At 49.9% G+C, this 23,403-nt stretch overlaps 1 protein-coding gene across 5 annotated transcripts in view; it reads right to left on the bottom strand.

Annotated features, from left to right (window-relative positions):
* LOC127585242 (AP-3 complex subunit beta-2) overlaps positions 1–23,403 on the bottom strand; it is a 128,735-nt gene that overhangs the window by 69,077 nt on the left and 36,255 nt on the right. For all 5 annotated transcript variants that reach the window (XM_052042547.1, XM_052042545.1, XM_052042548.1 and 2 more), the window contains 3 exons: positions 12,125–12,200; positions 3,944–4,018; positions 1,940–2,035 (listed from right to left, as the gene is read on the bottom strand). In XM_052042547.1, coding sequence (XP_051898507.1) covers positions 1,940–2,035; positions 3,944–4,018; positions 12,125–12,200 — 247 coding nt within the window. The remainder of the gene's footprint in view (positions 1–1,939; positions 2,036–3,943; positions 4,019–12,124; positions 12,201–23,403) is intronic.

Raw genomic sequence — 23,403 nt, 5'->3', positions numbered from 1 at the left:
CAAAGGAGATGTGCGGGGCAAGTTTTTTTTTTACACAGAGAGTGATGGGTGCCTGGAATGCACTGCCGGGGTGGTGGTGGACGCAGATACGATAGAGACATTTAAGATGCTCTTAGACAGGAACATGAATATGCAGAGAACGGGGTATATGAGCCATGTGCAGGCAGCAGGGATGAGTGTACCACTAGCCTCATTAGTTCGACACAACACGTTGCTGAGCTGTATCGCTCCACATTCTATAAGAGGCCGATCATTTAAAGCCAAGGTACGTAGAAATTTCTTTTTGCAGAAGGTAGTGAATCTCTGGAATTTTCTGTCCCATTGTGGAGTCTGGATCACTAGAAGTACCTAACGTGGAGGTAGGCACAATTTTGAGCGATCTCGAGTTTGAGGGCGATGAAGAACCGACATAGAGTAAGAGTCAGCACCTGGGGTGGATCAGACATGGTCATATTGTAGGTTTAAAGGGTCAGGTGGCCGAATCCTCCTACTTTCTTGTGTTTCCTGTTGGTCTTAATCAGCACAACATCTATCAGAAAGCTGCAGCAACATTTTAGCTCTGTAACACATGGGATATTGTGCTCAACCTAAGAGTGTCCGCCAGCTGCTTCAGTCCATAATCAACAACTTCCAAATTTGAGGTTAATCGGAAATAATCGAAATCAGCAGCATGGAGGAGGCCCCTCAGCCCATCGTCCAATGAGTCGGTAAAACAGCTCTTCAGACATCACCCATTTGCAGGGTCTTGATTCATAGACTTGCAGGCTACGGTGCATCGAGTTCTTGTCCTGGGACTTGGAGCACAATGAAGATTCCTGTCTCCGCCTCCCTTCTGACAGCTCCAAAAATGTTGCTTCCGCTCCTCTCAAGTCCCTACATCTACAACTCCTGCCCTCTAGCTATTGGCCACCTGCCAAAGTAAATAGGTCCTTTGGAGTGGTGTACACTGTCCCACTCTGACCCGTTGACTCTGTCCAGCATTTTCTTTGCTTGGAGTTATCTCTTGTTAAAGCCTCTTTCTCCAGGTGTCATCTTCTCATCACTTCCTCCTTATCTCCAATGGGTGGGACAGTGAGCCGCTGCCTCACAGCTCCAAGGACCCAGGTTTGATCCTGACCTCAGGTGCTGTCCGTGTGGAGTTTGCACATTCTCCCTGTGACCGTGTGGGTTTCCCCCAGGGTGCTCCAGTTTCCTCCCACATCTCAAAGATGTGAGGGTCGGTAAATTAGCTATTGTAAATTGCCCCTAGTGTGTAGGTGAGTGGTAGAGTCTGGAGGAGTTGATGGGAATGTGGGGAGAATAAAATGGGATTAGTGAAAGTGGGCGTTTGATGGTCAGCATGAACGATGGGCTGAAGGGCCTGTTTCCATGCTGTATGACTCTGTGACACAGCACCCCATAAGAGGAAACTCATGCATCTTATCACACCCTTTAGAACTTCAATTAGATCACAGGTAAAAAAACAACTGCTGGAGGAACTCAGGTGTGGAGGGAAATGGACAGGTTTTGTTTCGGGTTGACACCCTTCATCTAGATCACAAGTTTGGTTTACACAGTCCGTCAGTTTAACCCCACTGGCTCCAGTAATTCTGCACCACTGCAGATGGCCAGCTTTGTGGAGCTTCCTTCCCCTCCCATCTGAGCGACTGGTCTGCCACCTCCACCATGATAAAACACGGTCTGAAACAGTGAACTACAACCAAGCGAGCTCTTCCAATCCCACTACAGGAGTGCCATGATAATTGGATCGGACTGGTCTGCCCTTAAAGCATGTAACACATTTACAATGCAATGAGTGCGTCCAGATTAATATCCCCTGGAGGAACTCGATTCCTTCTTACTGTCACTCTTCATTATGTCACTCTAGACACTGTCTGGCTATTTAACAAAAGAGCCCCTTGTCAATTAACGAATCAGAGAGATCTTTTGACATACTGACCTTTAACCCTCTCTGGAAGGTGCTGATGGAGAGCAGGGCCAGGTCCTGCTGTTCTTCTGCATATCGAACAAGGTAAACGTAAACCAACTTCTTCACCTGCAGGGGGCACAGTGAGGGGTCGGGGCAGAGCAAAGGATTCCTGTTCACAGGCACCTCATCTCCAGTCCACCACCTTCCCCTTTACCTCAGCTTCACCAAGAATCCACAGCGAAAAAAAAATCAAAGGCAGAGGAGTTCCAACATAAAACGTTACCCATTCTGTTTTCCATCAATGCTGCCTGACCTGCTGAGGATCGCCAGCATTTCCTACTGAAGCCTCGGGTTTCTGGCATCCCTGGTTTTAAGGGGGTTTTGGGAGGTGGATCCTGCTTGGAAGTTCGAGATTCACTGCCTGTCCCTGGATGTTGGAGGTGATGGTGTTGGGAAGATCACACCAGCGCAGCCCGTGTCAGATGGGGCTCAGCAACCACCATGTGCCACCAAACACCTTCTGGGGAGCCTCAAGTCAACCCCTGGTGTGGGGCTGGAGTCTGGGCCAACCTCGGGGAAGCGGCTGGTTCTCGACAACAATGCAGCGATTTTCCATGGCCACCTTTGAATGGGAATTGCTGGATTCATTAAGTTCAAATTCCCACTCCCTTGCAAAGCAACTTGGGAACACCAGTGGGCCATTCAGCCCCTCGATCCTGTCTCACCTTCTCTCCCTGGTGCCACAACATTCTCACTTGCTGCCAGAACCGATCTTGAAAATCCCAAGCCCCTCCCTCGACACCCTGTGGGATTCACACTCATGACCCCTGGAAAGCCTGTGCATGGATAAACAGTTCGCTTGCAGGCTGGGGGTGAGGAGACAAGGGTTTATAATGACGGGGTAGGGGGCAGAAGGCGGAGGGTTACAGCAAAGCATCGGGGCACCGCTCACCCAGTCCTGGGATTGGGTACACCACCCCTGGGACAGGGACCCACATTTACTGCCCATTACTCAGAGCTGCTGAGCATCAGGTGGGGTTCACTGAGAGACCCCCAGCCTCATCACCTCAACATGTGCTGGGACTGGAGTACATGCAAACTAGTAGTAACGGGAGGGGCTTCCCTTAAGGAGATTTGGCATGTCACCAAATACTGTAACAAACTTCTACAGAAAGTATCCCGACTGGTTGCATCACAGCCTGGTATGGCAATTCTAACACACGGGAATGCAAGAAGCTGCAGAGGGTAGTGGACACAGCCCAGTCCGTCACGGGCACAGCCCTCCCCACCACTGACAGCATCTACAGGAGAAGCTACCTCAAGAAGGTGGCATCTATCATCAAGGATCCCCACCATCTGGGCCGTGCCATCTTCTCACTGCTATCATCGGGCAGGACGTATGTACCTCACCGTACACGACAATAAACTCGGCTCGACTTAAAAAGGACAACAGTGAACCATTTCAGTTCTTGGGACAATCCAACAGATTCATTGTTCAGTGACGCAAGCTTTACATATTAACCAGTGGCACAGTGACACAGCAGGTACAGCCACTCCCTCACAGCTCCAGCAATCCAGGTTCAATCCTGACCTCTGGAGCTGCCTGTGTTGCGTTTTCATGTTCTCCCTGTGACCGCGTGGGTTTCCCCCGGCTGCTCCGGTTTCCTCCCACATCCCAAAGGCGTGCCGGTTGCTACGTGAATTGGCTGCCGTAAACTGTCCCTTCATGTAGGTAGAAGAATCAAAGGAGAGTTGATGGGCACCTGAGAGAGAATGGGTTACAGGGGAATAAGTGGGGCAACGGGACTTGAGGGATTAGTCTGAGAGACAATGGGCCAAATGGCCTACTTCATATAAAATACATACTTTTAAATTGAATTCTAATTCTCAATCCTCAATGTCAGGATTTGGATCTGAATCCTCAGTGTCAGGATTTGGATTACCACCTCGATGATTTAACCCTTTGTTCACCACGATGTGCTGTGGGGAGCTTCTCCTGGATGTCCCACCATGGTGACGAGAGTTTTCACTTACCTCGATATTTTTGCAGGCAACGTTCTTCACCACTGCTGGGAAGAGCTCGGAGGCATTCTTCCCTCTGGCGATCATCTGCAAACAAAATAAAGAGCACGCAACCTTTCAGTGGCAAGTGGCAACGTGGTTTCACACAGAAGAGGTGGTTCAGGCTCTTGGCCGAATTCCTGTTCTTAACTCAGTCCTCAGTCCTATAGTGTCCGAGAGGGATTTGTGGAGTATGTGTCCCCTGGCTGGGGAGTCTAGAATGGGGGGGTGGTAACGCTTCAGAACAAGGGGACCAAACTGAGGAGAAACCTCTACCCTGAGAGGGCAGTGAGTCTGCAGGACTGTGGAGACTCAGACATTAAGCTCATTCAAAACCAAGATCAGTAAGTTCTGAGTTTCAGAGGAATCAAAAGACATGGGGATAGGGCTAGCAGATAGTGTCGAGGTAGAACATACAATGACTTTCTTTGAGTGGGGGATAGGTACAAGGGCCAAATGGCCTACTCCTGTTTCTCTTTCTTCTGCTCTTATAGGTGCTATGAAAATGCAAGTGATAGTTTAATTGTTGGTGGCTTATTGTGCTTGGCAAGATTGGAAGAGGCTGACTTCCACACAAACATCGACAATGAACTTCACCAGACGTCTTACTCCCCAACTTCATGACCCCACCCCCCGCCCCCGCCCCATTCTACCTCCCAACTACCCACACTTGGGGCAAGTCACAGAGAGAAGGTGAAAACATCCGAGGTCAGGATTGAACCTAGATCTCTGGCGCTATGAGGAAGTAACACTCCCTGAAAGTGGCGTTGGAGGTAGACAGGGTGGTGAAGAAGGCTTTTGGCACACTGACCTTCATCAGTCAGGGCACTGAGTATGGAAGTTGGGATGTTACGTTGCAGTTGTACAAAACATTGGTGAGGCCACATTTGGAACTTTGTGTTCTGTTTTGGTCACCCTGCAATAGGAAACATGTTATTAAGCTGTAAAGAGTGCAAAGATTTACGAGGATGTTGCCGGGACTCGAGGGACTGAGTTACGGAGAGAGATTGAGCAGGTTGGGACTTTATTCACTGGATTGTAGGAGAATGAGGGGTGAACTTATGGAGGTGTATAAAATTATAAGGGGCATAGATAGGGTCAACGTGTACAGTCTTTCACCCAGGGTTGGGGAATCAAGAACTAGAGGGCACAGGTTTAAGGTGAGAGGGAAGAGATTTAATAGGAATCTGAGGGGCAACTTTTTTTTGCCCAGAGAGTGATCAGAATATGGAACGAGCTGCCAGAGGGAGTGGTTGAGGCAGGTACATTAACAACATTTAAAAGGTACTCGGGATAAGTACATGGATGGGAAAGGTCTAGAGGGATATGGGCCAAAATCGGACTAGCTTAGATTAGAATCTTGGGTCAGCATGGACGAGTTGGGCTGAAGGGCCTGTTTCTGTGCTGTATGACTCTATGAGTCACTGTGCCGTCCCTACGGAAGGAAGCAACTTGAGAACAAAGGATATTAAACTGCGATGGTTTTGTTTAAATGGCAGCTGGCGTATATCAGCAAGCTCAGGGGTGTTGGTTGGTGGGACCTGGGCAAGTTCTCAGCGACCTGGGATAAGGAAGAGGAAGGGGTTGGGGGGGTGGGGGGGTGGGGGGAAGGGCTGCAGTGTGTTTCAAAAGGTCTACAAGTGGGAGAGTTATATGAACAAAGGACTGGAGTGGACATTGATACGGAGATGGGGATGGGGAATTTTAGGAGCAGTTGGTACTTTCACCTTGGGCTCAAATATAACAGCAGGATTAAACATTGTGTGAGGCAGCTGTGAGGGAGAGGGAACGAGTTGGTTGTTATGGAAATGGCCAAGGACCAACGTCGGAGGAAACTTCCTGCTCATTCTCCACGGAAGGTCAATGCCGAGAGACGTAGGGGGAGTGGCGGAAGGGGTGGGGTTGCAAGGAAGAGGTGAAGTCACCAGCGTACACAGGGGAATTGGCGCCATGTCTTCAGGCAACGTGCAGATGAGTGATGGGGGGATGAGCGGAGCAGTGTAGCAGGTAGTGCCGCTGCCTCACCCCACCAGAGACCCAGGTTCGATCCCAACCTCCGATGCTGTCCGTGTGGAGCTTGCACGTTCTCCCTGTGACTGGATGGGGTTCCCGCATGTGCTGATGTTTCCCAAAGACATGTGGGTTGGTGGGGGTTCACTTACTGGTACAAATTACCCCCACTGTGTGGGTGGTTGGTGGGAGAGTTGCTATACATGTGAGTAAGAATGGATGACAGCAAAATAAGTGGGAGGAATGGGGGCCAATGGGGTTGCTCACAGAACTAGCATAGAATCAATGGGCTGAATGGCCTCCTCTTTTAAGGAAAAATGAGAAACACGCACACAGTTGACAGAGCTTTTGGAGGAAGAGAAGCCTAGGTGCCATTGCTGATGCGACGATGCGGGCCCTTGAGCGGGGTGGAGTGTCGGGAGGCAGTAGAGGAAGGAGGCTGCTCCACCTCATCAAAGGCCAAGCTCAGCAGCCTCAGGCTGCCTTCAGCACGGTTACACCGGTACTGGGGCAGGGCAGCAAACCCATTCGAATACGGGCGTCCGCATTCCAACATGGGAGGCAGCAGAACACTGACCAGGAGTCAAATATTGTTTTGGGATCGATGGTGATGGGATGGACCTTGGTGACAGGTCCAACACCTGTGGTATTGAGATCTGGACCAAGCCTGTGCTGAGGTCTGGAATGGAATGGTCCTGGCACGGTTCACAGTGGGCACCGGTGAGTGGGTTACTGGTGAGAACATGCTGGCAGACAACTCTGTTGACAACACCCTCGGTCACCCTGAGATGATGGGGCTAGAATTAGGCAGCCTGAACTTACCCTGGCTTTTTACGCCTGAACTGAGTCGGGGAGGTAAGAGTGTTCTAACACTACTGGAACACCTTGGCTGGAAGTCTAACACTACTGGAATGGTCCCTAGTGGGACAACGGTGTTTGAATGAGGGATATCCCAAGCCATGAGGTTACAGACTGTGCTGCATACATTCTGCCGCTGATAGTCCACAGTGCCCCAAGGACGTCCAGGTTTCAGCTGGCACACCCTGGGCTAAGGAAACTCAGCATATCCCCAATAACGCTTAACAATTTTTACAGATGCAACATAGAAAGCATCCTATCCAGATGCACCACAGCTCGGTATGGCGACTGCTCTGCCCAAGACCCAAGAAAGTGCAGAGAGTTGCAAACACAGCCCAGTCCCATCATGAAAACCAGCCTCCCCTCCATGGCCTCGGGAAAGCAGCCGACATAATCAAGCACCCCACCCAACCGGGTCATTCTCTCTTCTCCCCCCTCCCATCGGGCAGAAGATACAAAAGCTTGAGAGCACGTACCACCAGGCTCAAGGACAGCTTCTATCCCACTGTTATCAGACTCTTGAACGGACCTCTCATGTACTAATAGGTGAACTCTCGATCTCCCAATCTACCTTGTTGTGGCCCTTGCACCTTATTTGTCTACCTGCACTGCACTTTCTCTGTGACTGCAACACTACATTCTGCATTCTGTTTTCTTTTTACTACCTTGATGTACTTATGTATAGCAACGATCTGTCTGGATGGCATGCAAAATAAAGCTTTTCTCTGTATTTCAGTAAACATGACAATAATAAGCCAATACCAATATCCTACTGACCATGATGGTAGCATCACACAGAGGGAAGTGTGAAGGGAAGGACAGCCTCGGTCAGGACACAAAGCTAGGGGCAGCGTGGGCTACAAGGAAGGTGCAGAGAGGCTATGGGGGATATAGACAGGTTATGTGATTGGGCAACAACATGGCAGATGGAATGTATGGTGTGGTGATCTTATTGGAAGGGGCTGAACAGTAATGCCCTGTTTCTACTTTCTATGCTCTGATGTATGACAGAACGTTGCCTCCACTGACTGTGTGGTTGCAATGCCTCTTGCCAGCGAGGCCATGTGGCAGTCAATATCACATGAAACTCAGCACTGCAACCTTAGGAGGCTAAGGGGTGACCACAGAGAGGTTTATAAGATTATGAGGGGCATTGATAGGACAGACAGGCAGAATCTTTTTCCCAGGGCAGGGGAGTCTAGAACTAGAGGGCACCGGTTTACGCTGAGACCAGAGAAGTTTAAAGGAGATCTGAGGGGGTATGTTTTTCACACAGAGGATGGTGGTTATGTGGAATGAGATGGTGGAGACGGTGGAGGCCGATACAATTGGTATTGGTATTGGAATTGGTTTATTATTGTCACTTATACCGAGGTACAGTGAAAAACTTGTCTTGCATACCGATCATACAGGTCAATTCATTACACAGTGCAGTTACATTGGGTTAGTAGAGTGCATTGAGGTAGTACAGAGTGCACTAATGTAGTACAGGTAAGAACAATAACAGTACAGAGTAAAGTGTCACAGCTACAGAGAAAGTGCAGTGCAATAAGGTGCAAGGTCACAACAAGGTAGATCGTGAGGTCAGAGTCCATCTCATCATATAAGGGAACTGTTCAATAGTCTTATCACAGTGGGGTAGGAGCTGTCCTTAAGTCTGGTGGTACGTGCCTTCAGGCTCCTGTATCTTCTACCCGATGGAAGAGGAGAGAAGAGAGAATGACCTGGGTGGGTGGGGTCTTTGATTATGCTGGCTGCTTCACCAAGGCAGCAAGAGGTAAAGACAGAGTCCAAGGAGGGGGGACTGGTGTCCGTGATGAGCTGGGCTGTGTCCACAACTCTCTGCAGCTTCTTGTGGTCCTGGGCAGAGCAGTTGCCGTACCAAGCCATGATACATCCAGATAGGATGCTTTCTACGGTGCATCGATAATTGCAACGGTTAGGCAGCATTTGGACAGGTGCTTGGATAGGAAAGGTGTAGAGGGAAGCAGGGAAATGCGATTAGCATGGAGAAGCATAATGGTCGGCATGGATGAAGGGGACCGAAGGGCCTGTTTCTCTGTTGTCCACTTCTATGATTAACGTTTGTCCCTTCCGTTGAACTCGTCTGATGAAGTTAAACTTCAACGTTCATCGGCCCTCGGAGATCAAAGCTCCATGTCAGGGACACAGGCTCCAAGCTGGAGGATTCTGACTTCTTTTGCTCAACAAGGCAGGTGCGGGTTGGTGAATAAATAAAGCGGGCTGTAACAGTGTAAATAATTCAGAGCAGTTAGGCCTGAGACTGCCATCCACACTACCGATAAATATTTAACGGCTCACTGCTCTCTCTCCAGCCGCAGCAGCTGTGGGCCGGAGCTGGCCCCTGAGCAGAGCCCCTCCCCCCCCCACGGGGAATTATCTCCATCCCGAGGGAATCTCACGGAGGTACTCAAGGGCACCTGCTGCCAAACGGCGGGCCCGGCACCTTGGCATCGATGATGCGATGCAGAGTCTGTGGTTGGGGACTGGTGGAGGATGGGTGGGGGGATAGGGGTGGGTGTTTGGGTGCAGATAAGAGGGGTGGTGGGGGAGATGGGGGTTCCTGGTGGGGCACGATGGAGGTTAGTGGGGATAGTGAGTCAGGGGGAAGGTGAGGGGGGTCAGAATGGATGGGTGGGTATGGGTGGGGAGGACAAGAGTGAGGAGTGTTAGAGGAGGGGAAGGGGAGGTGGGTGTTGGGGGAGGGGCTGGAGTGGGGGTGTGGGTGTTGGCAGAGCAGGAAGGGTGGGAGTGAGCTGGAAGGGAAGGGTGTATGTGGGGTGAGTGGAGGAGATGAGGTGTAGGTGGGGAGGGGGCATTGGGTTGGGGTTGTTGACGTTGGGACAGGGAGGCCATTTTCTTTCAGACAAACACATTCCAACCTCGGCCACCCCTTCACAGAGCAGTGGGACCTTTCCCGAAAGACAGCTTCAGTTTATCCGTAGCAAAATGTTTGCATAAATTCCAACCATCACCAAAAAAAACAACTCAGGACACAACAAACAGCCACTCCAACAAGCCTGCACCAATCAGACTATGGCTGATTACTCTGCCCAGTTCCTCTTTCTCGCCCGTTAACCCTCAGCTCCCCTATGGCCCAAGAATCTGTCTATCACACCTTGAATATATTGAGCGACTCTGCCTCCACCCTCTGAGAGAAAAAAATTCCTTCTCACTTCCATCCTTGGAGACCTTTTATTCCGAGATCATTCCCCATGTTCTAGACTGACTCCCCAGGGAAATATCCTCACACCAGGCTCCTATCAAACCTCAGAATCTTATCAGTTTTACTGAGATTGCTTCTTATTCATTCAAACTAGAGGGTGTGGGCTCAACCTACACAATCTTTCCTCATACAACAACCTTGTCATTCCAGGAATAAATCTAGTGAATGGTTAAATGCCTCTAATGAACGTGTACCTCTCCTTCAGTAAGGAGAACATAACTGTGCAGAGTACTCCAGGGATGGTCTCATCAAAACTGGGCTTTTGTAGCAACATTTTGTACTAAATTGCTCTAACAATATAAGCTATATTTAAACTGAACTTTTACATGATCAAACTTGTGTTAACAAAATGTGAGCTGTATACTGGAAATAACCTGGAGATCAGAGAGAGAACCAGTTAACATTTCAGGTCATTGACTTTTCATCAGAACTGCTGGCAAAATCTGGTTTCTCTCTCCACAGACGCTGCTTCCAGCATTGCCCACTTTTACTTCAGGCTTTAGGTGTCTGCAGTATATTGCTGTAACATCGGGGTAAAAAAAATCAAGCACTTGGTCAGAGTAGCAGGTCTTAAGGAGAGTCCAATTGAGGAAAGAGAGGCAGAGAGATTTGCAGGGGAATTCTAGAGGTTGCCTTGCCAGGGTAAGGCATGGCAGACATTAATGCAACACTCCATCTGGTCTATCAATCTTGTCCATTGTTAACCAGGCCGTAAATGTTCACAGACTTGACCCTGGGCCTCAGCTGGCGTTGATAAAAAGGCAAGAAAGTCCTTCCAAACTCCCCACTCCAATCCCCACCATTGGCAAATCTGCCTGCCAAGTGTCAAGGCCCAATGCTCTCAACTCCCCAAATCAATGGATTGAATGGACAATATATCCAAATTTGTTGATGGTACTAAACCAAGTGGGGTGGGCTGTCAGAGAGATGCAGAGAGATTTTAGGGCTACAGTAAAACTCTGATAATCCGGCTCACTGGGGATTTAGGCAGTGCCAGATTAACAGATTTTCTGGACTACTGAATATTATTAATATTAATACTCCAACACACTTTTAATTCACATTATTTTTAGATTTTACACCATAGCATGATACATGTTCCAGTAATCCAGGCATGTTTATGAAAGCACAAGAAACAAGGCCCCAGTAAGTGGGAGGGATCATGGGAAACAGAACCAGGTGAGTGGGAAGGGAGAGGGGGAACTGAGTGTGGGGGAAGTGAGTGAGGGGGGAACTGATCACAGGAACTAGGGTTCCAGTGAGTGGGAAGGGAGCAGAGGAATGGGGGCTCCAGTGAACCAGGCGCCAAACCATTGGGACTTCCAATTAAGCAGATAATGGATTACTGGGAGCTTTAATGACAGGCAGCGAAAGGGCAAGGTCAAGGCAGATGGAAGGTATTGTGGAAAAAAGTGCGGTCATTATGTTGGTAGGGAAAGTAGGAAGGTAAAGTGCTTTTTAAATGGTGCAAGTACGACGAGGGCTGATGCCCAGAGGGAGCTGGGTGTCCATGTACACAAGTCACTGAAAGTTAACGCGTAGGTCCAGCCAGCGGTTAGGAAGAAGAACAGTATGTGGTCTTTATTGCAAGAGGATTTGCTCCAATTATATCGGGCCCTGCTGAGACTGTACTTGGAGCAGTGTGTACAGCTCTGGTCTCCCTACCTAAGGAAAGATATACTTGCAACGGAAGAATGCAGCAAAGCTTCACCAGGTTTGACCTACGAGGAGACACTAAACAGGCTGGACCTACACCCCATTAAAGAAGAATGGGAGACAATTTCATTGAAAAGGTACAAAATAAGGCTCAACAGGATAGATGCAGGGTTGGTGGTTCTCCTGACAAGAGTCAGGGGTCAAGGTTTCAGGATGAAGGATCAATCCATTCAGGACCAAGAGGAGAAGAAATTTTTTTACCCAGAAGGTAGTAAACTTGGGTGTAAGAGGTTCAGTAAACAACACCATTTTAAGCCGCTGGTTATGACCAATTAACTAGCATAAAGCTCGATGACTGAAGCCTCTGGTAGAATCAGACTTACTGCTACAATCCTCTTCATCGCCTCCAGCTTCAACGAGTCCTTATTACTGTCCAGCATCTCCTTCAGGTCATCGTGTCTGGGGACAGTGAAACCCAAGTTAGTTTCTATGAAATCAGTCCGAGCTCCTTCTCACTAAGGGGTCACCTGCCATCACCAACACACCCGCGTAAACCACACTCCATCTGTAGGTAACGAGGTCGGATCCCGACCCCAGGCGCACATCGGCAGACGTCGCTGCTCACTCGTAAACACTCCTTGCCCACTCTACACAAGCATCAGGATCACCCCCCTCACTCCAGCTCGGGGGCGGGGGGGGGAGGTGGGGTTAAGATTGTCCCCATTTTTCTAATGGGGACGGGTACCTCAGGAATGTCTCCTCACCCACACCCACTGAGAACTGGACAATGGTGGATGGTTGGAGCTGCTCCCCGTCCAGAGCCACCTCAGAGTCTTGCAGTGTCCCGTTTCGTACTATCCCCTCTCCCCGACTCAACGTTCAGTGCACACGGACAACATCAGGCAGTCGAGTTCAGGTGGTGAGACAGCTCCTAACTAAAGTCTTTCATCAATTTCCCAAGCACTCGACCCAGAACCTTGAGGAACCTTCCTTGTCGCTGACGCTGGATAATACATTTGGAAATCTGTAATTTCAGTGCCTAACTGCAGACTTGGGCTTTGCAAATTCATAGAACATAGAACAGTACAGCACAGGAACAGGCCCTTCAGCCCACAATGTCTGTGCTGAACACGATGCCAAATTAAACTAAATCTCTTCTGTCTGCACATGATCCATATCCCTCCATATTCATGTGTCTAACAGCCTCTTCAACACCACTATCGAATCTGCTTCTACCACCACCTCTGGCAGCCCGTGTCAGGCACCCACCACTCTCTGTGTAAAAAAAAACTTGCCCCACACATCTCCTTTAAACTTTCCCCCTTCACCTTAAATGCGTGTCCTTGAGTCATAGAACACTACAGCACAGAAACAGGCCCTTTGGCCCATCTAGTCCACGCCGACCTGGTTTTCTGCCGAGTCCCATTGACCAGCACCCAGACCATAATCTTCCATACCTCTCTCATCCATGCACCTATCCAAACTTCTCCTGAGGTTGAGCTAGTTCTCCCCAGTCTGTAACCTCACGAGCCATCAATGACGCTGGCTTTTGGGAGGAAGTGTTTGCCGGTCCTTGTTGGTGGGGCACGGTAACAGTGGCCTCAAAACATTTCCCTTGCCATTTCCCTATCCAAGGTGCCAGAGTGTGGGGTAAATCCGAGCAGGTTCTGAGCTTTCACACTAGTGGAAGTTTGGACTCTAATCCAAGTTCCCGACTTTATGCAACTTGCTCCTTCTTTCGGATTGCATCAGAACTTGCCACTGTTGTGATTTTGGCTCAGTTTTTCTCCCTCCCTTAGTACAGTCTGACCTGCTGAGCCCTGTCCCACAGCCCTGCTATGAGCAATGCATAACACAGGCAAGATGAATAGTATCCTTCTGTTGGATTCAACTGTTTTAAGTTTTTTTTAACATGTATACTGCTTAGTACACCTTGTGACTGCACAAGGAATGGCTGCTTCCCAGCTTATTGGTTCATCCATCAGGTGAATACGTGTTTTCTCATTGGTTGGTTTTGCTACAGGTATCTAATAGGTTTTCTGATTGGACTGTTGTTATCTAAGGAGCACCTCTTATCTCAGGTATAAAAGGTGTCGTTTTTTTGTTAGTCCCTCTCTTGCCCCTATCTCTCTCTTGCTCTCTTCCCCACCCCCCCAGCCCTAGCATCTTTAGTTCCTTTTGTCTCGGCTCATCTCCTAGTAGTTAAGCCAGTGCAATTTGCTCTGTGACCGTTTCTTTGTTTTAAACTTCTCCGATAAAACTTTGTGAAGCACCAAGTCATTTTCAACTCATTCTTGGACTCCTGAAAGAACCTGAGGATTCAAAAATAACCGGATCCGCCACTTCTAACTGCCACATTAACTCGTTTGGTCTCACCCTGGAGACACAAATGCTGCAAACTGAAGCAAGAAACAAACTACTGGAGGAACTCGGTGGGTCGAGCAGCATCTGCGGAGGCAGAGGGGTGGTGGACGTTTTGGGTCGAGACCCTGCCTCGGGATACAAGATTGCCACTGACAGTGGAAGTTCGGTTGACAGTATCTGCAGAGTTGGATGGGGTACAATGTGCGTGTGAAAGGGTGGGAGGGATAGCAAGATTTCGACCCCCTCCCACAGAACATCTCACAAACAATGGAACCTTACCAAAAATCAACCATTTCCCAATGAAGCTGCAAGACTTGAGTCAAGCAAGGCTGTATCATCACCCTAACATTTCCACAATCTTTCTTGTCCCAATATTGACTTCACTTCCAACAAGCTTCCCACTGGGAAGGAGCAAGGGGAAACTGTCTAACCTTCCCAAATCTCGGGAGCCAGCTCTCAGTGAAAGCAGACATCGATGATGAAATTCACTGTTGCTGTACCACGCAGCAGTTCGCTGGCCTCCTGTACGCTTCCGAGACCTGTACCAGGCACCTTGAGGCGGTGGAGAGGTACCACCAATGGTGTCATCACAAAATCCACCAACTCCACTGGCAAGATAAGTGAACCAACATCAGTGTGCCCTCCAGCCCCAACACCCCCACCATACACTCAGCCAGTTCTGATGGGCAGGCCATGTCGCTCAGATATGCCTGACACCAGATTCCCGAAGCGGACGTTTGTTCCTGAACTTCGTCACAGTAAGAGGTTACGGGAAGGACAGATGAACTGTTTTCAAACTCTCTGTGCAAATATGGGAACATCCTCAAAAGCTCATGAGAATTCCTGTCCCGTGATCTCTCAGAAATGAGAAGGAGCACTCGGGTTGGTATCAAGAGCCTGGAGGTCTCTTCACCAGGAGAGGAAGGAGCTCACCACCTCCAAATCTCCCCACCCAGCACATCCTGCCCAGCTCTGGCAGTCTGCAGGTTCCACGGCCTCAGAGCCCACTGCACCTTCATCTCGGGGGAGGGGGGCTACCCAAGAGTCATGCAGCACGGAAACAGGCCCTTCTGCCCAACTGGTCCATGCCTACCAAGATGCCCATCCAAGCTGGTCCCATTTGCCCGCGTTTGGCCCATATCCCTCTAAACCTTTCCTACCCATGTGCCTGTCCAACTGTATTTTAAAAGTTGTTAATGTACCTGCCTCAACCACTTCCCCTGGCAGCTTGTTCCATATACGGACCACCCTCTGGGTGATAAAGTTGCCCCTCAAGTTCCTATTAAATCTTTCCCCTCTCACCTTAAACCTGTGCCCTCTAGTTCTTGATTCCCCAACCCTGGGAAAAAGACTGAGTGCATTCACCCTATCTAGGCCCCTCATGATTATATATATCTCTATAAGATCACCCCTCAGTCTCCTACACTCCAAGGAATAAAGTACTAGCCTGTCCAACCTCTCTCTATAACTCAGTCCCTCAAGTCCTGGTAACATCCTTGTAAATCTTCTCTGCACTCTTTCCAGTTTAATAGCATCTTTCCTGTAGCAGGGCGACCAAAACTGAACACAATACTCCAAGTGTGGCCTCACCAGCATCTTGTACAACTGCAACATAACCTCCCAACTTCTATACTCAGTGCCCTGACTGATGAAGGCCCGCATGCCAAAGCCGCCTTCACCACCCTGTCTACCTGTGACTCCACTTTCAGGGAACCATATACCTGGACTCCAAAGTCTCTCTGCTCTATAACACTTCCCAGGGCCCTGCCGTTCACTGTGAAAGTCCTGCCTTGATTTGACTTTCCAAGATGCAACACCTTGTACTTATCTGAATTAAACTCCATTTGCCATTTCTTGGCCCACTTGCCCAGGTGATTAAGATCCCTCTGTAATATTTGATAACATTCTTCACTGTTGATGTTACCACCTATTTTAGTGTCATCTGAGAGAGAACAGAACTACAGGCACGCTGTATGGAATTTAGTTGTCCATAGATCAGCTGGGTGTCAGAGATTGTCCAACCCACAGAATAACTTGGGGGTAGTCAGCCAAAAAATTAACAAAAATACCATGACACCTCATCACTATGATACCTGCAGTCATGACATCTCCTAAACTGTGCTTCACTCTGAATTAGTGTCCTCTTACAATCTTGCCCGACCCAGATCCATCATCCCAGTGATTCACACCCTCAACAGACACAGGGTCAAATAAATAACATCTGCCGGAACATCAAATGCAGCCTCCGATCCGATGCTGCCCCACCCCCCCCCCACCCCTCCCCAATCCATCTGGGCCTCCAATCAGGTACAGGGTTGTTGGCGCTCTTCTGAATGGCTTGGGCCTCGTTTTGGAGGGAGAGCTCTCCACCAGCGTTAGACCCTCGATTTCTGAAGAGCAGGAAGGAAAAAGAGGGCCAAGAGCCCGTGGGTGAGAAGCACCAGAGAACCCGGAGGAAACCCACACACAGTCACAGGGACAACGTGTAAACTCCACACAGTCAGCACCCGAGGTCAGGATCGAACCTGGGTCTCTGGAGCTGTGAGGCGGCGGCTCTACCTGCTGTGCCAGTGCAACCCAAAAGTAAAGGGTTGTGCTCAGCTCGTCGGATGATTATAGAGCAAAAATTGTTGCCTTTAATGTGATGTAGGCAGACGGTGTTTTTTACGCACATTTCCAGCTTTACAAAGGATAACTGAGGAGAGTATAATGAGTATCAGAGCAACAGCATTCTCTTCCCCGATTCTTTGCTGGTTGCCTGGTAGCAATGAAAACAGCCCTGATTGGCATTCAAGCACACCCTCCTCTTTAGGTAACAATGCCTCAAAGAGGGCATCCGAGTTACTGCCACTGGCACCCTCAAAAATGTTTCTGGTGGGTTAATGGGTGTCTGTTCATTGTCCCTTTGAGTAGCTCAGTGACAAATGAACCAAAGGGGAGTTGGTGGGAACGTGAGTGGGAATAAGTTGCAGGATTACAGAGAAGTGGAAGGGCGGAATGGGGGACTGGGAGCCAGCAAGGAGCCAGTGGACAGAGTGGCCTCCTCCTATGTTGTAATTAGGAAGGCTTACCAGGTTTCCAAAAATACAGCCTGTAAACCTGCTTCAATGCACTCGACAAGGAGACTGCAGAAGATGGAATCTGGAACGAAAAACAGAACGCCAGAAGAACTCAGTGGGTCGAACAGCACCTGTGGAGACGGAAGGTGCACATCGACGTTTCGGGTCGAGATCCTGCCTCAGGACCGAGAGGGAAGAGGAAAGATTGCTGGTGTAAAGCATTGTGCCCCTCCCTTGTACTTCTATATACTGGCAATCCTTCCTCTTCCCTCCCAGTCCTGAGGCAGGGTCTCAACCCAAAATCGACTTGCATCTTCTGTCTCCACAGATGCTGCTCGACCCACTGCGTTCTTCCAGTGTTCTGGTTTAGTATAAAGAGGACCTGGTGGAGACCTCGGTCAGAATCTTGGATGGGAGCAAAACTGGTGGAAGTTCTGAGTGAACAGGTCAACACTACTGATACATCTAACATTCTTCCTTCTAAAACCTCTGCAGAACAACTCAAGCAGTGTCAAGGCCAGAACGTGTGCAAAAGAATCTTCGTCGCAAAAGGCCAAAGCATCACATTTCCTTCTAATCTTTGCTCATGAGCTCTGCACAGGATGTTGTTTTGTGTAGGTAAAGAGAATTGACAGAAACACCACCTCTGAAAGGACAAAAGTCATTTAAAATGCAGCTTGATACTCCAAAGTTTCGGCTGAATATTTTCCAATTACCAGGTCAGTTGTACATGGTGCCCTGTCTGTGAGTATATCACACGTATAAAGTTGAAGAGCTTTGCTGATCATTTTTAAAACAGACAGCCCACCAAAAGACATGAACCCTGATCGTTCACCTTGTACCTGGCATGCAAGGGTACCTAAAGCCATGGACAGTGGCTCTAAAGGAGGCGGAGGGAATAAGTCCTGGAATTTCAGACTGCCGCTGTTGGCGGTTCAAATAGGCCAGAAGTGGTGCAGTCATCCTGGAGTGCTGGAGAGACAGAGAGGGGCAAGAGCCCATCGGGGTTTGGAAACATGGATGAGAATGTTTAAGTGATCTATTAGGTTGCTACAGAAACCAAGTGCAGCAGGGGGAAGGTGGAACAAGCCAGTGAACGGTTGTAGCTGGTGGGGCAGAGTGTTGGAATACTACGGCAAACCTTCCCACAGAGTGCTTTGTATCCAAGGCACCACTGGTAGGGAACCAATACTGGGACTTGGGACACACAGGTGTGGCGCTGGCAGGCCGCATTCTGGGTTCTCCTACAATCCCGTACGTCCTTCTCCTGTCCAATGGTCTGTACTCAGGGGTTTTGCTGTGGGGCAGATGTTCCAGAGCGCGCCAGTTTCTTGGAAGCCATTGGTCGACTTTGGCTTGCACACGAATATAACCAGTGGTCTTCACGCACTTCCTCTTGCCAGGGGAGAGCAGGCAAAGAGTGGGTGGAGGGAACAGTGGGGGAGGAAGGGCCAGTAACATTCAATTGCACCAGACAGCCTGTTGCTGGATAGGAAGGGGACTGATTGTAGCTGCTTATTGGAATCTGCTGGGGGGGTGGGGGGAGGAGGAGGAGAAGGGGAGGAGAAGGGGAGGAGAAGGGGAGGAGAAGGGGAGGAGAAGGGGAGGAGAAGGGGAGGAGAAGGGGAGGGAGAAAGAGGACACTTTTGTCTCCACTACCTTTAAATGGAAGAGGAAACCTGGTTTTGTTAGCCTCACAGATAGGACAGATCTTTTGAAATGTGTTCATACTCTTGCAAAGTCAGATACACAGCAAGCAATTTGTGCACAGTGAGATCCCACAACACCTTGAGGAAGGGGATGTGAAAGAGGTGATTGGTTCAGAAGTCCGATAGCAGTGGGTAGGGGGAAGGAGATCCAAGGAAGAATATTTTCACCCAGAGGGTGGAGGCAATCTAGAACGCACCTGTCTGAGAAGGTGGTGGAGGCAGAGACCGTCACAACATTTGAGAAGCATCTGGACAAGCGCTTGAATTGCTGAAGAAAAGTAGGCTGAGGACCAAGTGCTTGTAAATGGGGTTAGTATAAGATAAGATTTATTAGTCACATGTACATCGAAACACACAGTGAAATGCATCTTTTTTGCATGGAATATTCTGGGGTCAGCCCCCAAGTGTCGCCACGCTTCCGGCGCCAACGAAGCATGCCCACAACTTCCTAACCCATACATCTTTGGAATGTGGGAGGAAACCAGAGCACCCTGAGGAAACCTGCGCAGACACGGGGAGAACGTACAAACTCCTTACAGACACCGGCCGGAATTGAACCCGGGTAACGGGTACTTGATGATCAGCATGGACATGGTGGGCCGAAGGGCCTGTTTCTGTGCTCTGTGACTTAGAACAATTACTGGAATAAGGTCACTGGAACTGGAATGCAATGGATGCAAGCAGTGAGGTACCATGCTGAGCTTGCTTGCTTGAGCTGATTGAGAGAGAGCCCTGCTTGGCACATCCAGAACAATGTGATATCATTGAACGTTAGTCCAGTGTACCCGGGTGTTTACAGAACCCAATACACTGGCCTCAGCTTGTTGCAAAGCATTTATCATTAAATTGCAACTGGTCACTACAGAGATGAGCCCTCGGGCTGAGTCAGCTGGCGTCACTGGCACAGAGCCCTTCCTATCCGGCCAATATTATTCAACAGCCAGCCCACACAAACCCACTTCTGAATCTGTAATCGATCTCACTGCTGTAGTTGCCAAGGACTGGAGAAAGGTACCACAACTGTGTGAAACGTTCATGATACCCAGCACCAAACATCAATAATGGATGTGATACCCATGGAAATATATACTCCGGAGCCAAGCACTCTCATTACTCAAACACCTTATTGTCAGTGGCAGCTGGGTCCATACACCACTCCAGAGATCCAGCACAGAACCTCAGCCAACGCACTCTAAAGTGAAGACCTGCTGCCCAGGTAGAAGACTCTTGTCTTTCTACCAAGACCCTGACTGTCAAGATGGATCCCATGGTACTAGACTGGTTCCTGGGATGGTGGGTTTGTCCAACGAGGAGATTTCATAAGACCATGAGATATAGGAGCAGAATTAGGCCATTCGGCCCATCGAGTTGCTCCACCATTCAATCATGGCTGATTTTTTTTTCAACCCCATTCTGCCCGTAACCCTTAACCAGTCAAGAACCTATCAATCTCTGCCTTAAGTACACCCAATGACTTGGCCTCCACAGCCCTCTGTGGTAATGAATCCCACAGATTCACCTCCCTCTGGCTGAAGAAATTCCTCCTCTCTGTTCTGAAGGGACGTCCCTTTATTCTGAGGCTGTGCCCTCGGATCCTGGACTCTGTTAGTGATGGAAACATCCTCTCCACGTCCACTCTATCCCGGCCTTTCAGGATTATGCAGGATGGGCTGAGAGTTTAGGAGGATGAGAGGTGATTTTACTGAAACATTTAACATGCCAAGACAAGATGCAGGGAGGAGGTTTCCCCTGGGGTGTCTAGAGCCAGGGGTCACAGTCTCAGAACTAGAGGTCCTTCATTCAGGACAGAGATGAGAAGAATTTTCTTCACCCAGAGGGTGGTGGATCTTTGGACTTCTCTACCCAAGAGGCAGTCGCTGAGTAAACTGAAGCAGGGATTGATAGATGCTTGGATATTATGGGGTTAGTTTAGGAAAGGGGCACTAAGGTAACAGGTGAGCTATGATATGGAAGGATGGATCAAGGGAGATGGGCTGAATGGCCTACTATTGCATCTTATGGATACACAACCAGGGCTCTCTGTAAGGGGGAGGGGGCAGATTCGACAGAGGTGTTGGAAAATTACAAACCATGTTGGGAGAGTGAAGGAGGGGGTTTTCTGGTGCAGGGAGGTCAGGCACAGGATACAAAAAGTTTAAGGACGTTGGTAAAAAGAGCAGCTGCAAAGAGATTAGTTCATTCAAATCTTGGGTAAATTGCACATGGATCACTGTAAACAGGCTGAAGGACAACTTTCAAAAGAGATAAAATTACAAAAAGGAAAACTCAACTGGTAAAGGGTAAAGAGCAGCAGAGTTTGTTCTCTGAAGGAACTAGTACAGGAACAAAGAGGCTGAAGGGACTTCTAAATGCTGCTCCCACTCAAGGCTTCTGTCTCTGCAGTAAAACCCAAAGCTGTGTCTTTCTATCCTAACTGCGGCCGGGAATTTTACTCTGGACATGACAAACAAGCATCTCCAGCAAAGTATGTGACCTTGAACATAGAACTGGTGCTGAGATACTGTGGGAATCACACCACACCCCCCACACCCCACCCCCTGACCCTGACACTCTGCACGGTTTCACCACCCACCCACCCCCCACAACCCAACACTCACTGTGGGCAAAGTAAACGCTCCAGCAGCGAAATCACTCCACAAGGCCGACATTCCTTCCCACAGAACACTCATGTAACAGCTTTCAATAAAACCGCTCTCTTCTGGGCAGTGTCCCCATTTGCCGACATTCTCAGATACACGGACCCAGATACACGGCCAGTTTGTAGAGATTGCTGACTCCGCAATCTTCGGCTGTGTGTTAGCCTGGGACACCAGTGCCCAGCGTTGCCCCCCTCCCTCACCCCACCTCTCTCCCCCCTCAGAATATGACACTCTCTCACCCCACCTCACTCTCCCCCTCACACTGCAACCCTCCCTCATCCTACTTCACTAACCTCCCCCCCCCCCCCCAATTAGTGTTGCGAGGAGGAAGTGGCCTCTGGTGAGGGGAGGTTTGCCCCGCCTGTCCAGTCAACAGAGAGCGCTCCGCAGCCAAGGGGAAGACAGTAAACCCAACGCCCACTCACAGAACCCCACCCCCCGCACCCACTCACAGAACCCCCCCCCGCACCCACTCACAGACTCACCCACCCCCCGCCCACTCACAGCCCCCCCCGCGCCCACTCACAGACCCACCGCCTACTCAGACTCCCCCGCGCCCACTCACAGACTCCCCCGCGCCCACTCACAGACCCCCCGCCCACTCACAGAACCCCCCTGCGCCCACTCACAGACCCACCCCCCTCCCCCCGCTTCCACTCAGACCACCCCGCCCCCCACCCACTCACAGTCCATGCACTGATTCACTTTCAAAGGGCAGGACAGTGACCGAACACTGAACAAGTCAATGGAACAGTTGGACTCTGGTGATAGTTGGAAGTGTTAACATCGTCACATCTCAACACAAGTGTACAGAACACTGTGTCCTCTGTGCTATGTGGGTGGACTGTCCCGTACTGGTTGTTACAGTCTCGGGGAACGTCGATGGCTGCTCAAAGGAATCCAACGAGCTTAAAGAATATTCCAAAAAAATTGCTGTCGTCTTCATCTGGATGTCCCGCTGAGCGAGGCTTGAGGGGACTGGCCGTGGACAAGATGGCTGCACAGTTGCCATGGAATCATAGAGAGAGAGAGCATGGAAACAGGCCCTTCAGCCCACCCAATCCGTGCCGACCATCTACAACCCACTTACATCAATCCCCGCTTTATTCTCTCCACCTTCCCATCAACTCCCCCCCAGAATCTACCCCTCAGCCACACACCAGGGGCAATCTACAGCGGCCAATTAACCTACCGACCCGCACGTCTTTGGAACGTGGGAGGAAACCGGAGCACCTGGGGGAAACCCACGCGGTCGCAGGGAGAAGGTGCAAACTCCACACAGACAGCAGCTGAGATCAGGATTGAACCCCGGTCTCTGGCGCAGTGAGGCAGTGGCCCTACCCGCTGCACCACCGTGCCACCCTCGTCAGATCCGCATGATCTGTGATTGAAAGCTGGGACGTCCGGACTCGTTAAGACCAGGAGCACCCCGAGTCGGAGACAGGGGCCCGGCAGTGACTAGAAATCGGAATGGGCTCCATTGAGGTGTCCCCAGAAGTTACCGCATCGAGTGACAGTGCCAGGTCAGGTTCCCCCAATTGCTGCCGTGATCCTGGGAGGCCACATTTCCCAACCGCAGGCAATCAGCAAGACTGCCACGTCCTTGCCGAGCTGGGCGAGGAAGGCCCCCAAGCTCTCCAAGGATCCATCGCCGTGGCAACCACCATGCAAAGGGCTGCAATAGTGGCAAGGGGGACACGGTGATGCCCGACGTCTGACCAACCACTCCCCAACGCTCTAATGCAATGCCGTGTCATGAATGACCCAACCCCACCGCAATGGTCGTAATGCATGAGTTAAATTCCCGGATCAGAAATCGGGAGGATGGACCAGGGTTCAAATCCCACTGTGGCAGATGTGGAATTTCAAT

This window comes from Pristis pectinata, chromosome 32, assembly GCF_009764475.1.
Source record: "Pristis pectinata isolate sPriPec2 chromosome 32, sPriPec2.1.pri, whole genome shotgun sequence".
NCBI classification, from domain to species: Eukaryota; Metazoa; Chordata; class Chondrichthyes; order Rhinopristiformes; family Pristidae; genus Pristis; species Pristis pectinata.
Note: the sequence above shows the minus strand (reverse complement) of the source record. Positions and strands in the feature narration are given on the sequence as shown.